The 22,796-nt window shown below is 39.8% G+C and overlaps 1 protein-coding gene across 1 annotated transcript in view; it reads right to left on the reverse strand.

The window, feature by feature from the left end:
- Nucleotides 1-631: 631 nt before the first annotated feature.
- cbfa2t2 (CBFA2/RUNX1 partner transcriptional co-repressor 2) overlaps nucleotides 632-22,796 on the reverse strand; it is a 29,858-nt gene continuing 7,693 nt past the window's right edge. The window contains 10 exon segments of the mRNA XM_057338427.1: nucleotides 632-2,125; nucleotides 2,892-3,082; nucleotides 3,310-3,378; nucleotides 4,303-4,507; nucleotides 4,600-4,685; nucleotides 4,762-5,009; nucleotides 5,095-5,276; nucleotides 8,118-8,207; nucleotides 8,282-8,523; nucleotides 9,562-9,705. Of these exon segments, the coding sequence (XP_057194410.1) occupies nucleotides 1,832-2,125; nucleotides 2,892-3,082; nucleotides 3,310-3,378; nucleotides 4,303-4,507; nucleotides 4,600-4,685; nucleotides 4,762-5,009; nucleotides 5,095-5,276; nucleotides 8,118-8,207; nucleotides 8,282-8,523; nucleotides 9,562-9,705 (1,751 nt within the window). The 3' untranslated portion in view covers nucleotides 632-1,831.

Here is a 22,796-nt window from a genome sequence, read left to right on the forward strand (position 1 = left end):
CATTTACAAATCCAGAGTATTGATCCGATTTCTAACTACACATATGGATGTGGTTTGCATAAATGAACCCAGAGGATAATGTCATAGCTCAGTCTCAGATGTTTCCTTAAAACTTGAAACAATTGAAAGAATTGTGACTAGAATGTATGAATGATTGTAGAGGTACAATAATCTGGATTTGAGCAAATTTGATGAGAAATGTTTGAGTTGATTTTGAGATCTTCAATAATATTGACTTTTGATTGCAAATCTGAGCTCAGTTTGACACGTTGTTGACATCTCTTCTCGAACTCTAAGGACACATTTGTGAGATTTTCTATGATTAAAAGCTCAAGAGGAGTTTTCAGTGTATGGATCTGTATGATGGATGTGTCCTAAAGGGTAGAAAATGCTGGAAGTGCAGTCAAGTGCAGTGATTTTTTTTTGTCTGAGATTTTTAGTTCTGGTTGTTTGTATGTTCAGTGTCGTGACTGAATTCAACACAGACTTTGAAATGTCATAATGATAGAAAAGATGTTTGTGACGAGCGTGTGGGTGGAGATGAAAGTTATTAAATATAACAGATAATCTTCCACATCTCACATCCTCCACAACTTCATTGATATCATTTTTTTAACGTGATTACGAAAAGATCAAGAAAAAACTTGTTTTGTTTATTGCTTATGTCACACAAACAAAGTGAACAAATCTCTTGAGACTATAAACAAGTACTGAAGTGGTACTGTGGTAATACTGTGATAATGCTGAACGATAACCATAGTATTCAGATGGTTTTCTAATTATTTAACTGTCTTATAAATACAGGCGTTGTGTGATTTAAACAGCCAAAAACGTCAAGGATCCATTTGGAAAACAGTGCGCTGGCGCCATCTGGTGGTAGAAATTCGAAAAACCTTTCCGTCCCATACTGGATTGATGGGACATTCATAAACTCTAATGGGGAGATCCAGAAAAAGTCAGGTTGTGGGTTTTCTTAACATGTTTTAATAAATAATTTCATAATGACATGCTTATTGGCCAAAACCATGTTGATGTTGTTATTTGTTGTGCTAAAACAACCCTCAAAGCCATCACAAAATGTTCATTTCTGTTTATTCTTTAAACGTCTACTTCATACCAGGAAGAATTCTTGAAAAGAAACAAAAGAAAGTCACAAAATAAAGATTCTCTCGCTCGCATTTATCATGAAAAAATAATTCAACGTATAGTGTGTACCGTATGAAACAAAGGTAGACATCAATGTGTACATTAAAGAAACTACGACTGTACTCTCGCTAGACTCTAAATGTGGAACAAAAATAAAACTATAAACATACGACATGCTCCTGAGATTTTTACATGTTCATACATATCAGCGATAGCAGATAACTGAAGCGTTGGCATAAGAGTCACTAACATCTGGTTGTTTTTGGTGGACCTGAAGTGGTTTTAAATGGTTTGATGTGTTTTTGGAAAGTCTTCCCTGTGATCCGAAAGCCACATTAACACACATTTACATATTAAACATCATGTTATTCAGTCATTTCTCATCTAAAGTCTGATTGTTAGAACAAATATAAGCATTAAAGCAAACATGTCACAGCATCCACAGCTTTGGTGATTCATCCCATAGGTATTCTGTTATTATATTGCTCTGATGTGGTATTTACATGGAGAGAAAACCGCACGGACGCAGAAACCAGCATGCACACCTACACACACACACGAAACAACCAGACAACAGTTTGTGCGGCTAGAACAGATCACAACACCAGACGATTTGCACCAGACAAGCACGCTGAGTCATGTGACGCGATGCCAAAGTGACCATGAGACGGGTGTCGTACGTGTTCTAGTGTCCGCTGGTGTCAGGTGTGCTGGAGGACGCAGGTGTGGCTGGTGTCGAAGCTCTGGAGGAGCTGGAGGTTTTCTCCAGGCAGGGGCTGAGGAGCGGGCTGCTCTCCGGGGCTTTGGACAGGATCCGGGTGCTCAAGGCGGACATTGATTTGGGCTGAGCCTGAAGACCCGGGCTGCAGATGAGATGGTGGCGCTCCCAGTCTTTGTGCTGACAGAAAGAGCCGCAGTAACGCGCCGCGTTGCATCCGCTGCACGTCTCGCTGGCCTTACGACCGCAGTTCCAACAGCACTGAGAAAGAGAGAGAGAGAGAGAGAGACCTCGTGAGCTAATGTTCAACAGACAAGCGATGGATTGTTGCAAAAATGCATTTCTCAGACAGGATTTTGCCTTTGTTTTCCTGTTGAACGATCTCCTCATTTAGAGATCACACTCATACTTCTACAGCTCAAAATGACAGAAGACCTCAAATCTTAATTATGTTTCTTGTGAAAGGAATGTAATGTATTTTTGTTTATTTTGTAAAAATATGTATGGGAATTTTATGCTTTTATGTAATATTTGAACAATAATCACGGTCTACACTTTACATTATTATTAGATTATTATACTTTTTCGATTCCTGTCCATTTCCTATTGCGACCAGGAGATAAAAATCATTCTCATTCACAAACCCAGTGCCACAAAAGCCACCAAGTTCTTTTTCCATTCTGATAAAGTAAAAAAATGTCAACTTAACATGTAAAAATATTTCAGATGATGTACACGAGGGTTACATCAAGATATAGGCCTTGTTTTCTGAATCCCAAATCAAAATGACGAGTTTATGGTTAAAACACGAACTATCTGCCAATGATGTAAGAAAAAGAAACCGGTTTCTCTTTGAATTTAATTGATATTTCTTACTTCGTTTGCAGACGTTTTGTCTTGTTTCAAACATAAACTCACCAATTATTTGACTGATGCTTGATTATATGATTTTCATAAGATGTGTTTGTGTGAGATATAAACAGAAGAACCAATCAATAATAAAAGTCAACTGTAGTTGAGCGCTCACCTCGCTGGAGTCCTCCTGCTCATTGATGACCTGTATGGCGTCCTCTGTGGCTTTTCTTTTAGCATCGGCGAGCGTTTTCTCCATCTTGGCTCTCTCGGCTGTGATCATCTCAAAAGCTTTCTGCTCGGCCTCGGCCACGGCCTTCTGGACCTCATCCACCGCCTGCCGCTTCACCTCATTCACAGCTTCTTCTGCGGAGGTCACATGATGCTCACGTAACCACAAAACTCAAAATGTTGTGTTTATTATGTTGTAAGAAGCAAAATGATTTGAGACTGTGTTGATTATCTTCTGTCTGCTGTGAAGTTACTGCGTGTTTTCATGCGTGATTGGTAAGAAACATGACAGTCAAACTGAGAGACAGGTGTTGGGAGGAGAAAACAGGTTTCCCAGGGTGCATCTGGGTCGTCGCCCTTACCGGCTTTTCTCCAGATCTCATCAGACACGTATCCAGAGCTGGCACGCAACGGGAGCTCTCGCTGAGAATCTGTGAGAAAAAACAAACAGGGTTTGAGCGTCGCTGTGAGAGGGACGGTCAAGGAAGCGTGTGAGGCACCGACGGATTTGAGCGCCGGTCAGCGTTTGGTCACAGATGGCGGTGAGAAACACGGCCAGAGCTCGGCTTTAAAACAACATTCTCTTGTTCTGTAGGAGTCTGGACACAAATACACGACACCTGCTCCATCAGCAGGCTCTCTCACACACACACATGCATGCACACACTAAATGAACAAACAAACACACACACACACGTATGCTGATATGAGCGCAGCATCTCTCAGAGAACATCAGCCAAATTACATTTCAGACAAAGTTTTTCATTTTTGCATAAACAAGCAACACCAAACTGAATTGCACACATGATCAGTGTTTTCAGACAGGTTTGACTCAAAATGATCAAGAAGGCTGCGTTATATGTATTAATTTACATAAAATATCGAATGCGTGAAATATGGCGACTAGTCTGTAAACAGAAAGTCTTTAAATGTAAAGTACAGCTGCGGAAAAAAGTAAGAGAGCATTTTTCTGAATTGACTGTTTATAGGTGTGCGTTTAGGTTAAATGATCGTTTTTGTTTCATTCAGTGAACGACCAACAACATTTCTCCCAAATTTCAAATAAAAGATGGTTTCTATTTGCATTGATTGGCAGAAAATGAAAACTGGAGAAATGTGTGAAAATAACAGAGAAGATGCTCCGTATCAGAGCTGAAATAAAACAAGTTCAGATTCCCTTTAAGCAGAACTCTTAATGTATTTGGGAAAAATCTCATGGCAGTTCTCACGTGTGTTGTCATGCTGTTTCCGTCACTCCTGAGGTTTGATTGTGTTCAACACACACTGGACTGAAATGACATCTAGACATGATGAAAGAAGTCTCTTCAGTCACAGTATTGGATTGTGAAACTCACCGGTGTGTGCTGCGTCTGTGGTCAGCGGGCTGTGCGTCTTGTTGAACGTCACGCTCCCCGGTGCCGCTGTGGTCTTGCGGTCATCGTGCGGACCGGAGCGCCGCCGCCAGTAATTGAGCTCCTCGCGGTCAGACTCCTGACAGCGTCGCAGGACGCTCACAGACCGACGTGTCTTCTCCACCATGTCCACGATTCAGTTCAACACCTGCGAGCAGACAAAACTCCTTCAACATCGCTGACACACACGCACGCACGCACCGGGCTAATACCACTTTGGCGGAAAGAGTCCAGTCTTACGTGATCCAAGTGCCTCCACTCCTCAGCCCACTCTCTCTCTGTGAGTCGGTGGTCCACGGGTTCTTCGCGGTAGCCGCCGTTAGTGCCTGAGAAACACGACACGCGTCAGCACCTCAGGAGTGACGTGTAACACGCATCCGACACACAGGTGGTGATGTTTACCTGGCAGCCGCGTTCTGTCTTTAAGCTCTCTCAGGTCCAGTAAACGATGCGGTTCTCGGTACAGGTGAGGTGCGGTGACGTCGTCCAGGGCGTAGTGCTGGAGAGGGGGCGGAGTCGGGTGGATCTGGGCGGGGAGCTGCAGGGGGTGGGCAGGGCTGTGGCGGGGGGCGGGGCTAATGGTGCAGATTCGTTTGGCTGGTGGTTCCAGGGCTGCGAGGGGACGCTCGTGGAAACCGTTTTCTTTACCTCTGATGAGAAGAAATGAGAAACGGCGATGAGACAAACTACATGAAACAAGAAAACGAGGCGTGTTTTGTTTGCCATGCCATGTACCTGTTGGGGCTGTGGCGTTTGGTGTTCTCGCTGGGCTCCAGCAGTAGATCGGTGGAGTCGGCAGGTGATGGTGCGGTGGTGCTGAGCAGGAGGTGTTCGTGTTGAGAAAGATATTGCGCCGGTGTCTGTTTGGCTGCGCGGGCGCAGTGCAACAGCTCTCTCTGAAGTAACGGCAGGTTAGCCTGAAATACAACATCCATCAAGCGTGAATATGCATTGAACGCAAACGGTTTTAATTACATTTTGACATCGGGACACATTGCCAACATAAAGACGGTTTCAAAGTGGCAACATAAGCAGACTTTACTGCGCATGCTCGCGTTCCTGGACTGCAGTTAACTTCCGGTACACGTTCACAAACAATAAAGTGCCTGTAAGTGATTTCTGCTAACAATCAAAAGAAACTGTTACTTGGCTAAACTCGTCTCTCCAATATTTGGAATTTAGACTGCGATACCGAGCTCAACCACTAGATGTCAGTGTACCGGACGCTTTCTTTAAATGCGACAGGAGCCATTCAACGAATTGTTTATTTAATACTTTTTAATTTAATACTTTAATTACTTAATAATTGTTAATTATTATACAATAAAATAATCACATAAAGTTATATTAGCATAAATGAAATGAAATACGAATAGTTATCTTATTAGACACTAGCCAAACACAGAGCAGCACGTCTGATGAAACGGTCTATACTGGATAAGTGCAAACACACATGTTTCTTTAACACCACATGGCACAAATCTGCAGGAGAACTTAACAACACATGGTTTGAGACCTGCTGGAGCCGAGGAGTGATTATGTGTTTCAAATCTGCATATCTATCAAAAGTCACATGTTATTTACAACCTTATGTGAGAGCCTGTTTAATATCTGTTCACTTCCTCCCATCTCCAATCATACCAATCGCTTTCGTGTCCTCGTTTATTTATAGAATAAAAGCATCTGCTAAATGCAAATGTTCATATGGCAAGTGTGAACCGACAAATGACTCCTTATTGAAAACTAAAGGCATCAGGTTAAAAGAAAAATGCAGAAACATTCTTATCAAAACCATCTACACGTTCTTTAAAGAAGATGTGTTTACTTCAAAGGCAAAAAAACTTTGAAAGGTAAAACAAGATTCTTATTGTTACTGGCAAACAGCTGTTTCTTGTTTTACACAAAAACATCACAACATTCTTTTGAGATTTTTTTTAGAAAGAAGAGAAGATGAGATCTTAAAGAGAGAGCAAATGAAAATGTACGTAAGTCATCTGCGTCTCATATATTTTTCACGTGAGAAAAGCAGCCGGAGATCTCACAAATGTCTCCAGTATATATATATATTAAACAGATCTCTTTAATATCTCAGATATTTCTCATTGACATCAATGAGATTAAACAGATGGAAACATTGCCAAACGGAAATATTTAAGCGTCATCTCTGAAATCTCTCAAATGTCTCAGAGATGTCAACAACGCGTTCCGTGCTCAGATTTGTCAAGTCTGTCAATCAAAAGTCAAGTCTGACGGGCTTCATTTCACTTCAGGACCAAAGGAAAATGAGCTCAAGTGGTTTAAACTCAAATCAGAGCTCCTGGCATTCTCTGCATGCTCTTGATATCAGCTCAGATGAGGACAGATCGGGTTCATTTCTCACACGTGTGTGTCTGAAGCATCTGTTCAGCGTCACAAGATCTCCTGCTTGCCGTGAAACTCGCAGCACAACATCTCGCTGGAAACGCTCTGGAAATCTTCCAGCCGCAGGAGAATGAAAACAGAAATCACCGCTCCATTCTTCTGAGTCGGATTCATATTCATGAATCAGTTCATTCGGACACGTTGTTTGAAATGATTTTGTCCTGCCAGAAGCATTTTTCACGTTTTGTGATGAAACAAATTTAGTTAAGTTCTGCCATCGTCACTGTGTTTAGATCGTTTCTCCTTACGTCTTAAAAAAATAGTTTGAAATGTTGTTTACGGTTTGTCTGAATCATTACCAGGCCCAACAGAAATGTGTGTTCGTGTATCAGGCGTCACTAGTTTATTTGTGATTTGTACTCGTCATAATAAAGATTCAGTGCTTTCAGGATTTGCGAAACATTGTACCAAAAAATAAAAGAGCTTTGAAATATTAGGATTGTTAATATAATTGACAGTCTCTGACAAAACAACAAAGCATTTATTTCAGTTAAGTTTCATTGCATAGAGAAACACTCGCAATATGAATCCTAATACCACATACTGTCGTTCATTTTTCCCTTTTTTAATCATGATGCATGTAAAGCTGCTTTGCAACAATGAAAATCGTAAAAAGCACTATATAAATCAAATTGAATTGAAATGTACATCCTCTATTTAGGGTCTTCAAATCCAGTGTTTTTTTATTAGAAGTTTGGTAGAAAGTTTATCCATGGTCCACTTGAACACGAACGCTGCCTGTCACTCACAATCTTCTATACCACAGAATATCCAGACAGGCGTGCAAATCTGTGACTGACTCCACATGCTGCACAGAACCATAAAAGAGCCGCTGTGTTTATAGTCGTGTTTCACACTTCCGACGGCCTGAAACATTTCTCCACTGCAGAAACACAAACCTCACAGATGCGCTCGTAAATTACCAACGGAAATATTATCTTTACCATTTTCTTTGACTCTTTCTGTTGTGGTTTAATAGAGAAAAATCACTTTTACTAGTTCTCCTAGCCACCGGTGAGATTAAATGGAAACCGTCTCATCTGCGTCTCAGATGTTTCTCCTGAGAAATAAATGTTTCCATTAGTTTGAGAAGAGATGTCAACGATGTGTCAAACTGAGCTCAGATTGGTCAAGTCTGTCAATCAAAATCTCAATATGAACTCTCTTTTATATGACGTCCACCGTTTCAGATGCCCAGAGCGAAGACTGGAACCGATTAAAAGTCGTGATGAAATCCCATCTGATTTACATTTCTTTTGCACAATAGATTCATGAAAATATTTCACTTTGTGTTTCCCAGCTGACAGTCATGATGTGGCGATTTACAGATCGTGTACCTTTAAGAAGGGTATGACGAAGGGTCTTAATGGGAAGTTTGTGGCTTCTTGCAGTCTGGAGTGAAACTCTTCGATTGTAACTGTGGAGTTCTGTAGAAACAAAAGCGAAATGAAGTCACGGAACAACATATGTGTAGTCCACGCGTAACGTCTGAGAGACTCACCACCAGAGCGAGCACCAGACTCCGGACGCTCTCTCCGATCTCAGGCGAGATGTCATTGCCGAACTGCTGCAGCGTGGTGAGGAAGCGCTTCAGTTTGCTCAGCTGTCGAGCGCCTCAGGTGGCCGGAAGCTGCTGATTGGCCAGCGATGAGGAAGACGAAGATGAAGGTCCATTGCTGTAGCGTTGAGGCGGGGAGGGGACGGCGTTGAGGGTCGGCGGGGAATGATTCATGCCATTGGTCACTTTGGGAAGGAGGGAATGAGTTTAAATGTGAAGAACTGATAGAAGGAACCGCGTGAGCATAAAAAACAACTCTGAAAACAGACGTTTTTTGAATGTAAAGATGGTAAATATACTAAACATGCGAAATAATAGGATACACATTATGCAAAACAATAACGCAGGGTAGTTTTATTAATACTTTGAATTTTTACTTTACTATTTTTATTTGTAATATTATAGGTTAATCTTAGTTTAATCTCTTTTCCTGAGTGCTTCTGTCATTTTAGTTTTAGTTTAATTTTCAAGTCAATTAATCTTAGTGCCTCGAGTAAACGTATTTTATTTGTTTTTATTCACGAGGCAACATTTCTTATTTTAAATGTTTAGTACAAGTTTGTGTAATAGGGCTAATCTGGGTTTTGCGACCAAATTGGCGATTCGATTGGATTCTTATTTACATGGTTTCGATTCCATTCAATTTCGATTCCATTCAATATCGATTAGTTATCAGTACTAGATTAAAATGCTAGTTTTTCAGACATGGAATCCATATTTAAATATAAATTTTGAAATTCAGTGAAATTCACATTAACAGAGCCCACACAATAATGTTTGGAATTACTTGTTATTTTTACCTTGCGTAACCAAACAAATAACCAACATTTTATCTTTACTTTTTATTTTGACAGTTAAATTCATAAAAACATGAAACATGTTTATAAAAATAAAACCAAACGGGCCCATAAATCTGAGTGATGGCCACATCTTCAGGACGAGAGGCGAAATACATATATTCACATGTTTGAAGTAAAGCACACGTATCAAGAATTGATTTCGATATTGTTTCGTTAAATTGAAGATCGATTGAAACCAAAGAATCTATATTTTTTACCCAGCCCTATTACGTCATATTTAGGCCAACATTTAATTTAATTTCAATGAAGAGAAATCTTTGAATAGTTTTAGTTCTCCTTAAAATCCTCAACCCTGGCTTTAGGTTTGTAAAATCCATTTCAATGATATGAAATCATTTAAGAGCGTGTACGTGTGAGCCTCACGAGCTGTGGTGGAGAACACGGCAGGTCTCGGGCCGCTGGGGTTGACTGAAGGCAGGGGGGGCATTACGGACGCTGTTGGTCTTGAATGAGTCTTTCCATCCACTGGGGAACCGGGCATGGCAGGAACGTTCTTCTCTACGCTGTCTGAAAACAAGAGACAGACATCCAGTCAGAGATTGACAGCTTACTTATTTGCTCTCCAATCGTGAACGTTTTCGTTTTGTTCACGTAGAGATTTCCATTAAAATCGAATAAAGTGGCGACAGAGGAATCTGTGATCTCATCTAGCCTGACAAGAACTCACTACGAGAAACAGATAAAGAACAAAAACGCCTGTGATCTCAATCCACTCGAAATCATTTCTTAAGGAGACCCGTCTTGCGTTTGTTATCGTCTTTCATGACGTTCCCAGAAGCACGAACGCGAGCGCCTGGATTTAGATATTCGTATGCAGCCTTTGTGTTCAACGGGCCTTTGGCATTGATATGCGATCGATGCATTGATATGCAGTTGCAGTTGAAAGAAAGCAAAGCAATCCAATTGAATCCTAAAATCTGCACACATTGTCAAGCGATCCGAACCCGAGTCTTAGTCTTAACCCTCAGCTCGACACAGCGATATGAAGAAAACAGGCACGCAAAACCCACCATCCTCTTCTTTCTGCTGGACACCAGATGTTTTCTACTCTCCTTTAAGAACCGTGGACACCCAACAGCTGAAGTGCAAATGAAGTGGGTTTTTTGTCCCCGGGAAGAATAGATCATCATTGAGCCCGTCTGAGAATCGGGCCATTTCACGCTCGCTAACTAGCCTTCACAAAAGCCGCCGAGAGCTAAACGCATAGTGAATGGGCCACCGGGCCCAAAAGTCGTAGATCAGAGGCGCTTTTGTTCTAAAAGAGCTGAGCGAGCACTATCGGCCTCATTCTGAGTATATCACACCGCTGAAAATGCTTTTACAAAGGCGGCTAATATACCCACACGGATCCAGTTGTCAAAGGTCATGAAACGCTTCTCAGGAGACGACTTTTCATGCGTGGACGGGCGTCTCTCGGTGAAAAGCGTGTTTTGTTTAATGTTTATTCATGGGGAGCTAATGCAGTGAATGTGTTTCTTCTCGAGAGATTACTGCCTATAGGTTTTAAATGGGCCTCTTTACTTAACAATGAAATGCAAGGCGGATTTTAATGGGATTGTTATAGCACCCCATCTAGACGTTTAATTCTAGCCGCTAGAAACGGACGTCGCGCGGCGCGCCTGCGACAGAACACTTTGAGTCTGAACTCCACATATCCAATAAAAAGAACATATATTACAAATAATATATAGAATAATGTCCAACAAATGACCAAATAAAATGATTAAGACCAAAAATCTTACCCCCAACAACAAAACACAAGAAAAACATTCAACCACTTTTAGCTATTTTTTGCATGGTGAGAATTTAATTATCAGAATATCGACAATTGACAATAATATTGTCAATTGTTCATATTATGATAATTCAAAATTTCCCCTCTTCTAAATTTACCTTCTTTTTTATATGCATTTTATACATATTCACTTCATAATCCAAGTTTTTTTACGTAACAATTTATTGTCTTGAAAATAATGTTAAAATGCAAAACAATGATGCGATTCTTTATGCAAAATGTTCTTTTTTCAGTTTAATTCTGGGTCAAATTAACAGCCGGATTTCACAGAAATTCGTAGCTATTTTACGAGGCGGTTAACTCGTGCGATGTAAATCGTACAAAAACATACAAGCGTACAAAAGCAATAAAGAATCTCCACCCCAACTGTCATTGGCATGAAAACAGATCGTCTAAAATGTTTAAAAGATATCATACAAATTTATACAAATTAGCCACATTTACGAGTATGAAATATGACTGACATTTCTTTTTTTGTTAGATTGACTAACAAACAAAAGAATTGTTCTTATAGTGAGCTACAAACGTATCAAAACATATTCTTAAAGCACGAAACGAAACGTCTGCAGTCACAGGTGTGACACTTTTACAGACACGCACATACAAATCTTGTGGTTTGCTGTAACACCTGAGCCCTGCTCTGGGTCCTTCAGGCGGCCCTTCTTAATGCCTGACTGAAAAACCTTCTTTTTTCCCTTCCATGTACACCTGTTTCCTTCCTAGGAGGCAGGAAGTCCAGAACACGGGAGAAACATGGAGACCAAGCCATTTGGGTGTGTGCCACACCATAGGCCGTACACAAACCCTCTCCATCCGCCTTCTGTTCTCAAAGATTACTGCCATCACACCTGTGGAGAACTACAGCGAAACCAACACGTTCAACCTGTAAAGCCAACACACCCATTTCCAAATTTACAACGTTCATGTAAAATAAACAGTTGTGAGTAAACTTTCAGAGACGCATGGCAGGTGTTGCGTCATTGACTGAATTTGGCCTGTGAGGCAGAAAGCGTTCTTGCTCTCCACCTGTGACCATCGCATTTGGGAGACGAGCGCGTCTCATTAAACACACACGCATCTACGGGCGAACGCGCAGCTGCGCTACGAATCGGAACAGGTGCGCTGTGCGTCTACAGACCTGGAGAGTACACAAGTTTGTTAGCACAGCCATAATATATCTGTGCAGATCAATATTGATTCGGCCGCAGCTTCCCTACAGACTGCCACCTGTTACAAAATCATCTGAGAGATTCTTTGCATTCAGTGTTAAAGCTAAAACACAGAGCAAACACTCAATTACAGCTTTTAAGCTTTAACGTTAATGCTTTCTGATCTCATGAATTTATTTAGTATGATAATACAGTAAATATGAAAAAATACTATTGACGGTTTCAAAGCGACAACATAAACAATGTTACTGCGCATGCAGGCTTTTACAGATTGTCCTTAACTTCCGGTACACATACATAAAAGAGTAGAGTCTACGTACATTATTTCTGATAACAAGCGAAAGAAAGAACAAGTACATTACATTAGCTAGCAAGTTAAAAGTATGTCTAGCCAGTGTTATTTTGGGTTACCAGTAGAAGAACCCTTACTTGGCTAAACTTAACTACAACAAAGTTACACAAACCATTTAACATTTAGTACAATAAATATACAATAAAATTCAACACATTGTTTATTTAATACAATTATTATACAATAAAATATTAACATAAACTAATAATAATATAAACAAAATTAAATATAAATCATTATATTAGCCACTAGCCAGACCGATCAACAAACACAAAACGAAAGTTAACTGCAGTCTAGGCTCGCGCTTTCGTGCTATAGTCTACTATAGTACTTAGTATAGCAAACTGTAGTATCAATTCTAAATACCATAGTGGCTTAACTTTACTATAGTAAATATTAAATTTTACTACGGTGCTTTACTACCATTTATTCTTTTACTACATTTAACACAACAGAATACTATAATCTACAATATTATACTACACTTCACTACAGTTTACTATAGTAAAAAAAATAGTACACTACAGTTCTTGCTACAGTTTATCTATTTACTGTAGTATACAGAATGCTATATTATTTCTGTACTATAGCATAATTGAAATTTCTGATACTATTTTATGCAATAATCTATTATGGTATTCTACAGTTTTTACTATAGTATACTATAGTATTCTATTGCATAATTTCTATGATATACAACAATATACAGTACTACGCTACTACAGTTGACTATAGTAACTAATATAGTGTACTACAGTATTTGCTACAGTTCATCGATTTACTATTGTAGATAGTACAGAATACTACAGTATCCTTTATCTAATATACTATAATATACTACACTTTGCTACAGTTTACTATAGTACACAATATAGTATACCACAGTATTTTCTATAGTTTATCAATTTACTATAGTAGCTATTAGTACAGAATACTAAAGTATCCTTTCTCTAATACACTATAATATACTGCACTTTGCTATAGTAAATAGTATAGTATACTACAGTGTTTTCTATAGTTTATCAATTTACTATAGTAGCTACTAGTACAGAGTACTATAGTATCCTTTCTCTAATATTCTATAGACTAGTCTACAGTATACTCTAGTACAGTAAGTACTTTATTACACTACAGTGTTTTTCCATGTGGGAAACAGATGAAATATTGGGATCAATCAAAGAACCTTTATTTCTATGTTTCTAAAAACACTGATGGAAATTTTCATGATTTAAAAAGGGGTTGATTTGATTGTGACTACGAGAGTATAACCAAACCCATGTGAATAAAGTTTACTCCCCTCAAAACGCTGAGGCACAAAGAATTGATTTAAAAGCACGGCCTGTCTTTGTTTAAAATGATATATGAATTTCCATTAAGAGCGCCTCAATACGGCCCAAGCCGAGTGTTTAGAAATCATTTAAAGACTGTGGAACAAAAGCACTGAAAGCGGCGACCCGCCTCTGGCCACAAGAGCAGCAAAACAGAGCGGCGTGGGGGATGAGAAAGATGCTTAGAGCCACGGATACAAAAGGGTTAAGCTATCAGATCATTTTGTGTGTGTGTGTGTGTGTGTCCTTCTGTTCCTCCACCATATGGATCTGATGGGGTGCCAAAGGACAGCTGGATTCTCCAACAGTCACCTGTGGTCCAAACCCGCCGCAGAGGAAATCAAATCACAAATGAGATCTCTTTAATGTCTCAATTAGACCGCAGAGATCAATTGGAGAGCGTATTAATATGAATCCGGGAAAAATTATGTTATTTCTTAACCAAAAGACAGCAGTAAGATTTTTCAAAACAATTCTCATCCAATTTTTCTCTCTGAAGCAAGTGATGCTATCCACCTCATTTTGTTCCTCTATTTCATTCCACAATTGTCCTGTTTTTATTTTAGGTTGATACTTCTCGACCGAACTCCATTAAGTCTCCAGAGCTATGAACGAGCAATCTCTGAGCAATAAAATCTTCCTTTGAGAGGAAAAAAGAAGGCAAGGAGAAAAGGAAGATAAGAGTTTGACAGAGAGAGAAAATAAAGGAAGGCAAAACAAAGGCTGCACCTGGTGCCTATCAGTCCAAACACACGCTGACAATACACACACATCTGTTCCTCTCTCACTGCGTGCATGCACGTGCGTGTGTGTGTGTGTGTGTGTGTGTGTGTGTGTGTGTGTGTGTGTGTGCGTGCGTGTGTGTGTGTGTGTGTGTGTCGCAGCAACAGGTCCAAGCCTCCGAGCATGTTGACAAGTAAGCAAATAACATGTCACGTCCGTTGCGGCAGGCCGCCCACTACATGACCGTTTGGTGCACGATACGTGTAAAATACACGACCTGTTCATGACCCTACGAACATCCGTGTCAGGCATACCGACTTTATCATGCCGGTCAAGAGGTCAATACAAAGTGCCGTGTTCAGATATGAATTGAAACCTGAAGATAGAAACAACATGCAAATCAAGAGATTCAGCGTTTGAAGATCGATGTGAAGTGCGTTTATTCTGTATTAAAAAAAATCACCCGCATCTGCATCTGTAAATAAGCTCCTCATTCGTGGACTCAAAGAAATCACGATCAGCATTTTGTTGTGTTTTTCAGTAGCTAAAGTCGTCCTTAAAACAAGACACTTACATTTAAAGGCAAAATACTGAACGGGATAATAAGCCACGACGTATCTCGAATGTAAGTGTACTCCGATCTTTTATTTCTTTTAATCAACAAACAATCATTTTATGTCTCACATCTTTCGCTCCTGAAGTCTGTTTGTTTAACTTCATTTACAACGGAGTCTCTTTGGATTAAGGTATTCTTAACACATTCACGCATGTAAGCTTCAAAATAAAGGTTGATAAAAGGTTCTTGTTTGGTTCCAGAAAGAACCTTTAACATTCAAAAAAACGTTATGTTGCACAAAGGGTTCTTTGGTTAAAAAACGTTTTTAAAACGTTCTTTGGGGACATCATTATCAGAGTCTATTGCGTGTGTCAAATCCAAAGTAAGTGCTCATCACAGCATTATCTCCTCATTGAATTGCTGCCCTTCTGACCTCTGTGGGACAAATTGATTGGCTGGCTAATCTATCACTCAGCGGCCGCTCTGATTGGCTCATTTTGAGAACACAGAGATCAGACCGTGTAACATGATAAAGGACTGTTGATATGTTAATGGTAAATGATCACACGGCTACCGGACACACACACAGCTGCTCTGATGTGAATGACATCTTCGCTCGTGTTTCCATCCCGTTTAGTAGACAAAACTATCCGTGTACCAGCTGCATTCATTCCCACCCTTCATTCTCAACATCTACGAAAGAAAACGCACACGTTCGTTTCTTCCCAACATTATACGAAACATGTGCCAAAACCATGGTTTGCCTCGAGCACGCACCGTAGTAACACCGTAGTATTTTTGTTTACGCTCAGATACACATCAGTGATGTCGTGCTAAAGCCCTGTTCTCTAAACGGGGGTCTTGAGATTAAACGACTCTATTGGGATTGCTCCGGGGCTCTCAGCGAGCAGTTAGGGCCACAATGAGCCGTTAGGGGTCATCGAGCATAAGCCACCCAGCGCTACCACTTCATAGTGTGCTATGATGTCCAACAGGCCCTTATTAGCGGGCCACACAGGAGGTCAAAGGTTCTAACGGCAAGCCATCGGAAGAACAGGGGACAATGGCTTGATTGAACGCTGCCCACACACACATCTCCATCAGACGCAACAGTAAAACGGTTGTTTTAGAGCTAATCGGTCAGATCAATCGACAAGACGACAGTTAGCGTAGCTTTGGCTAATCTAGAACTTCCTGGCTGTGACCTTACCCCACAGCTGCTCTATGAATGTGTGTGTGTGCTGAACGTGGCGACCAAAACTACCGTGGTGCAGTGTGGGTAGATGGTACTTTCATATACTAACATTTCATATAAAACATTGTAGTACCATAGTACGAAAACCACATCCATACACACATGAAAGTAGTATACTTTAGTATTTACTATGCTAAACTTTAGTTTACTATAGTATATTAAGGTTATTTGTTGAAACATTGTTAATGTACATAACACAACATATAGTGAATTGACAACTGTACATACCATAGTACACTTTAGGGCTGCACGATCATGGGTAAAATGATGGGCTGCACGATATGCCAAAAAATCATAATCACGATTATTTTGGCCAATATTGAGATTATGATTATTTAACACGGTTACTCACTAACTTTTGAAACAACACGGAAGAATAAAAAAACATAGCTTTTCAACTAAAAAATAAATGTAAAGAAAGGTGTGCGCTGTGGATTTATACCACAAGAAAAGAGAGGATTCTTGCAAAATGGAATGTGGCACAATAACCGTTTTAACCTCGGTTATTTTGTTTTTGTAATTGTTGAAGGCCAAAATTGCCGATTACGATTCATTTTCGATGAAAAAATGATCATCAACATTTTTTGCGCGATTAATAAATTTTGTCAGTTCAGAACTTTGGTTTTTCATTTCACTTCAGCATATTTATTATACTTTACAGCCTATGAATGTGTTATTTTCTGCTGTCATTGAACTTCTCCAACACCAGATTTCAAAGCACGCAATCAACCATCTAAACACCCCATCACAAAAATGTTCATTTTGTGACCTTCAGAATGAAACCTTGCTACTCTATTTTTTTTTAAATAAATCATTACTATTTGTCACCCTTAATGTTTGTGAGTGGGTATTGCAAAAAAGTACAAGTATTAAAATAGTACAAATGCAGTAAAAATGTTGTGCTTTTTCATTTCCTGTAAAGTGGCAGTTTAAAAGATACAAGCTTTGCGATGATTTTCTGACCTTATCGGGCGTTTCGTGCTTGCATTTAAAACATTATTGTCACAACGATTTTGCTCAGTTAATTGTGGGAAGCGTAAATCGTTATCACCATTAAAATACGATTAATCGTGCAGCCCTAGTTTACTTTAATATTTCCTATGGTAAGGCTCAAAAACACTATAGTATCTATAAAATTTACTACACTACTACACTATTTTTGTCATGTGAAAGTAGATGTTAATATCAAATAGTAGTTTGATTTATACCACGGTATTATTTACCGTACCGTGGTACTACAGTCGTTTTTTTGTAAGGACATCAATTGACAAAGAATTCAAGTCAACCACTAAAAATGAGGCTTAAAATGTGCGTGTGGGTAAAAACCGCACAGAAAAGCAAACATCAGATCTGGCGGAGAAAAAGATACGCACACGCTCGGTGCTGTCAGTGTGATGTTGTGCAGTTGTGTTCTCTGGTGTGTGTCTGTCAGATCTTGGCTGTAGATTGTGTTAAGGTGACGATGAGCAGATCTGCAGAAACGCACAACAATCAAGAGATGCACACGAGTCTCAGAACTCCGAGAAAAAACACAAGTGGGATCTCTTCCACATCTCTGTTGTTTCTCCTGCACCTTTCAATTCTTCCAAACAATTCAAGCGCTGCTATTCATATTCATATTCATTTCACAGCTGTACACTCTTACTGTTGGTCGACGAATGTCTGAAAGGTGCTCAGGAGAAGTAAAAACAGTTTGACACTTGAAGGGAAAAAACGAAGAACATTTTTTGCAAACACACAAACTAAGATTTTTCCTTCTTAGTGGTTTCATGTGCAAAATCACACTTCTCCATCCTGCAAATCTCTCCTCCATCTGGCATCTTATCAGCCCTACATTCAGTCCAGAAGCGTCTGCCACGTGTTACCAGCGTTCACACACCTCTTCGTGATCATTTTATAGTTTACAATCAAATATTATAGCAGAGCGAAGAGATCACACTTCATGATCCTTGACTACGTAAATAAACATAAAGCACAACAAACAGCACAGGCAATAGCATATTTTGTCCTATACTATAGTAAACCCATTGTTTAACCCCACAAACGCGACATCAATCTGCAGACGTAAATGCGCCGGTGTAAATGCACAAGATTTGTGTGCAAACATAAAGAAAACATCAAAACAAAGCTAGGGGAAGCTGAAGCAACAGATTCACAAACAAGACTTGAAGACACGTGAAGCTCACCTCCTCTCGGTGACGGTACCCTCCTCTCTTATTCCAAACAATGTAAATCACTTTCTCTTGTACCTCTTCTCTCTCTCTCTCTCTCTCTCTCTCTCATATGTGAGGCATGTGTCTTAAACTCTCCCACATATGTGAGCGCTGAGGTCGAATCCTTCCTCCTGCCAGAGACACAGATGGATTCCAGATGGGATCAGGGATTTAGAAAGTCTTCCACGCCTCCCTCTCTCTCTCTTTCACAGTCTGCTGCATATCAATAGTCTCTCTCTCTTTCTGTTTGTGCCGTCTGAAGGGCTGATGTCACTCCCCGGGTCACGCCCACAGTGTGGCTTCTGGCCAATCACCCGACGAGCTATTGAACGCATTGAGGTAGGGAAGGCCGGTCATTAACATAACTAACTGCTCTGGCACTCAAAGGCTAAACAAAGTACAAGCCAGTTGATGGCAGGAGTGGGATAGTTACCCATAATAACACTTTACTCTCAGAAGTAAAGATACTATGTTGCTCTTTCATGGGTCAGGAAACTAAACGGAGATCTTATTTTTGCAAACTTTGTCTTGGATGCTTCCCGTAATGCTGGTGGGTGAACCATTTATTGAAAGCAAATCACAGATAAGATCTCCTATATAAGATCACAACTATTAGGCGAGACATCAATGAGATTAAATGGAGAGCAAATGGAAACTTTTGCTGAAGTCTCAGATATTTCTCCTGAGAAAAAGGAGTCAGAAATCTCACAAATGTGTCTGTCGTAAGAGTTTCAGAAGAGAACGGTGTCTCAAACTGAGCTCAGATTTGTCAAGTCTGCAATCAGAAGTCAATATTTTTGAAGATCTCAAAATGAACTCAAACGTTTCTCATGAAATTAGCTCAAATCCAGATTTTTTTACCTTTACAATCTACATTATCAAAACAATTATCTAAGAGATTAAATGCCATCTCTCTCTCTTCTTACTTTATCATAAACAAACATAACCTGGCTAGCAGACCCTATCAGAATAAAAGATCATAAATTCAAACATCAGATGTCTCCATTCCATCCAGTGTCCAGATCATTTCATTTGACACATTATTCATTTGTTTTATATTACATCATAACATCACGTATCATCACGCTACCATATGCGCTTGTTAACGCCCTGTCCCATCATCACAAATCTCACACGTGTGGAAGGAACAGTGATGTAAATGTGATGCAAGTGTGCAAACGCTGCGGTCCGCTCCGCATCCAACAGAGCACATGAATGTTAACACCAGCCCGCCTTTATTTGCATTTAAATGCAATCTATAAAACCTTAACAAAAACAGCTTTCAGATGCATGTGAAAGGAGTCCATGACACCACAGACTCCACAGAAGACCTGATGTGTGTGTGTGCGTGTGTGTGTGTACATTTACATTTAAGCATTTGGCAGACGCTTTTATCCAAAGCAAGAAATATCACAATAAAAAGGGATCGTTTTTTCACCCTCAGACCTGTGCGAGTTTCTTTCTTCTGCAGGACACAAAAGAAGATATTTTGAAGAACGTTGATAACCAAACAACACTGAAGCCCATTGACTTCCATCGTATGAACAGAACACAAAACCACTGAGACATTTCTCAAAATATCTTCTTTTGTCTTCCACAGTAAAAAGAAAGTCATGCAGGTTTTGAACCAAATGAGGGTGAATAAATGAATTTTTGGCTGATTAATCCCTCCAATAAACAAACTACTGGAATCAACCGCAGGTCGAGTCTCTCTTGCACTTTTCACGAGGAGAGCGTTTTGCTATTTTGTGTCACTGTCATTGTTGATGTGTACGACAATTACCATCCGATTCTATTGGAATCGATAAGATCCTACACATCCATCTGTAAGATGTTTCAACCATCTGTTGATATATTGCATCAGGGCGGCAGATGTGATCACACACACACACGAGACTGCTGTTCCAAATCCACATCCAATCTGCTCCACACCAAAATCTCTTTCCAACCTCTCTCTCTCTCTCTCTCTGTTTGTAGTGGCATTCCTCGGGCCGGCTCTCGGCTCCAGCGTGTCTGGCCCGCTGCACGCCTGGGAGCCATTAGTTTAAGTAAAAGCCGACACACTCTCACACACACATGAACTCAACAGACGCAGCGGGATTCTGCATGAAATAGCGTGTGTGTGGTTTTGCTTAGTTTAGGTTTGGGCGCAATAAAATCTCAGTGTGGAACAGCAGTTTTACACGACATGGCGTCTAAATAATAACACAGTGCTTGAGATTCCGAGGAATGAAGTGAAATGACATGAATGAGCCTTCAGATGAGCGGATTTACTCAACTTCATTTTTGCTGAATATGACCCAAAAAAGAGCGTTTTGTCACGACTGAAAAAGTTAGTAGCATCGTGACGTTAGGTTTGGTACTGGCATGTCCGTCTGCGTGTGTGTGTGTGTACACGCCAGTCTGTACTTACAATTTATGAGAGCTGGGTCACGAGCTCTCTTGGCTAATACACCCTTAAAGTTTCCACAAGTGGAGCCAAAAGGTGAGACGACACACACACACACACACACGCACGCACGCAAACACACACACACACACACGCACGCACACACAGTCATAATTATCTATAATATAAAATGATCCAAATACGGGAACGATACACATTTTTGTTTACGGACTCTTGAGATCTCTTCTGAAACTAATGGAGACATTTGTGAGATTTCTGGCTATTTTTCTCATGAGAAATATCTGAAACTTAAGCTAAAGTTTATGTAACGATTCACTCAGCTCATGATGTGATTCACGATACTGATATCACGATACGATTTATTTTGACAAAATGAGTTGAGACAAATTAGAAATGAACATCTGCCCTTTATTATTTCTCAAATGCTGCACATTTCTTTGTAAAATAAAAATATCTTTTATATCAAATAACAAAATTGAACTGCAATTTTAAAACAAATTCCAACACAAATAAAAAATGAACAATACAAAAGTCTCTTTAATATAAACAAACTAAGAGTTTGTCTGTGCTTTTCTTGGATTTTTTACATTTAAGAAATATCTACATATCCACGTTTTCCTAGTTTGCAGTAAACACAGCGGCCCCTGCTGTTCAAAACATGCATTGCGATTCAAACAACATCTCAACCGGCTTGAATCGTCACATCTTATAATCAATTTTCTAACGGCTCACGGTGAATCGCTACATCCCTAATTGTTTTCTAGGAAAATAAATGAGATTAAAGAGATCTCATTTGTGATTTTCCTGTCTTACGAGTCTGCACATTTTTGCAAATTCTGAATGTGGATCGATACGCGAAGAACGACTCGTGGAGAAGCAGCGTTCTGTCTCCGTCTTATCTGAGCATCTCTTTCAAAGTGACAGGAAATGGAGAGCTGGGATTTACTGCGGCTTTTACAAGAGAAGAAAAGGATGAAAGTGAGACAGAGAGAAACACACACCGCTTCATACCGAAGAGGTCAAATCCAAAACCAGGTCTGAAGTGTAAACAGCTTCAGACTATATTTAAACCGTCTGTTGGTTAGAAACATCAAACGTACACACAGCCGTATTTCATTAACAAATAATTCATATACAACACCTCCTAAATGAATGTCATTTTCAAAATATCAACACATCCATGGATGTTTTGTCACTTAATGCCGTGACGTTCAGTCAGTTTATTTTGTGGCTTTAGTGTGTAAATGCTTTAGGGCCGCTGTACAGTAGGTGGACGGTAGGTGATTTTTAATGACCGATTTGAAAGTAAACCTTTGGTCCGAGTTATCTGTTCTTTCTGAATTAATCGGATCCAGAGTTTGTTGATGATATCCTTGTGGGATGAAAGCACAGGAAAGATAACACGCCTGTAATGGGAATATTTTCAGGAAGGACAATGCAAGCACTTAGAATGACACAAAGAGCTCTGTGTTGGGCCTTCACGTGCAGGACCCGCGCTGAAGGAAATCTAATACACAACATGAAGCTACAAAGATAAAAAAGAAAGCGATTGCTTGCGTACTGCATACTACACATTATATACTGAATCGTCTTAAAACGCTGAATGAAAAAATTTAAAAGAAGTTAAGTATATCCTTACCAAACCTTTTTTTTTAAGCGTGTTATTAGCGTACTGCTTTTAAACTACAAAATAAGAAATTGTTCTTTTAGTCTACTTTTATGTACTTTTCAGAAATATACGTTTTTTTCTATTAAGTAAACTAGGCGTAGTTTGTAATTTATAGGTATATTTGACTT

The sequence above is a fragment of the Triplophysa rosa genome, linkage group LG7 (assembly GCF_024868665.1).
Source record: "Triplophysa rosa linkage group LG7, Trosa_1v2, whole genome shotgun sequence".
NCBI classification, from domain to species: Eukaryota; Metazoa; Chordata; class Actinopteri; order Cypriniformes; family Nemacheilidae; genus Triplophysa; species Triplophysa rosa.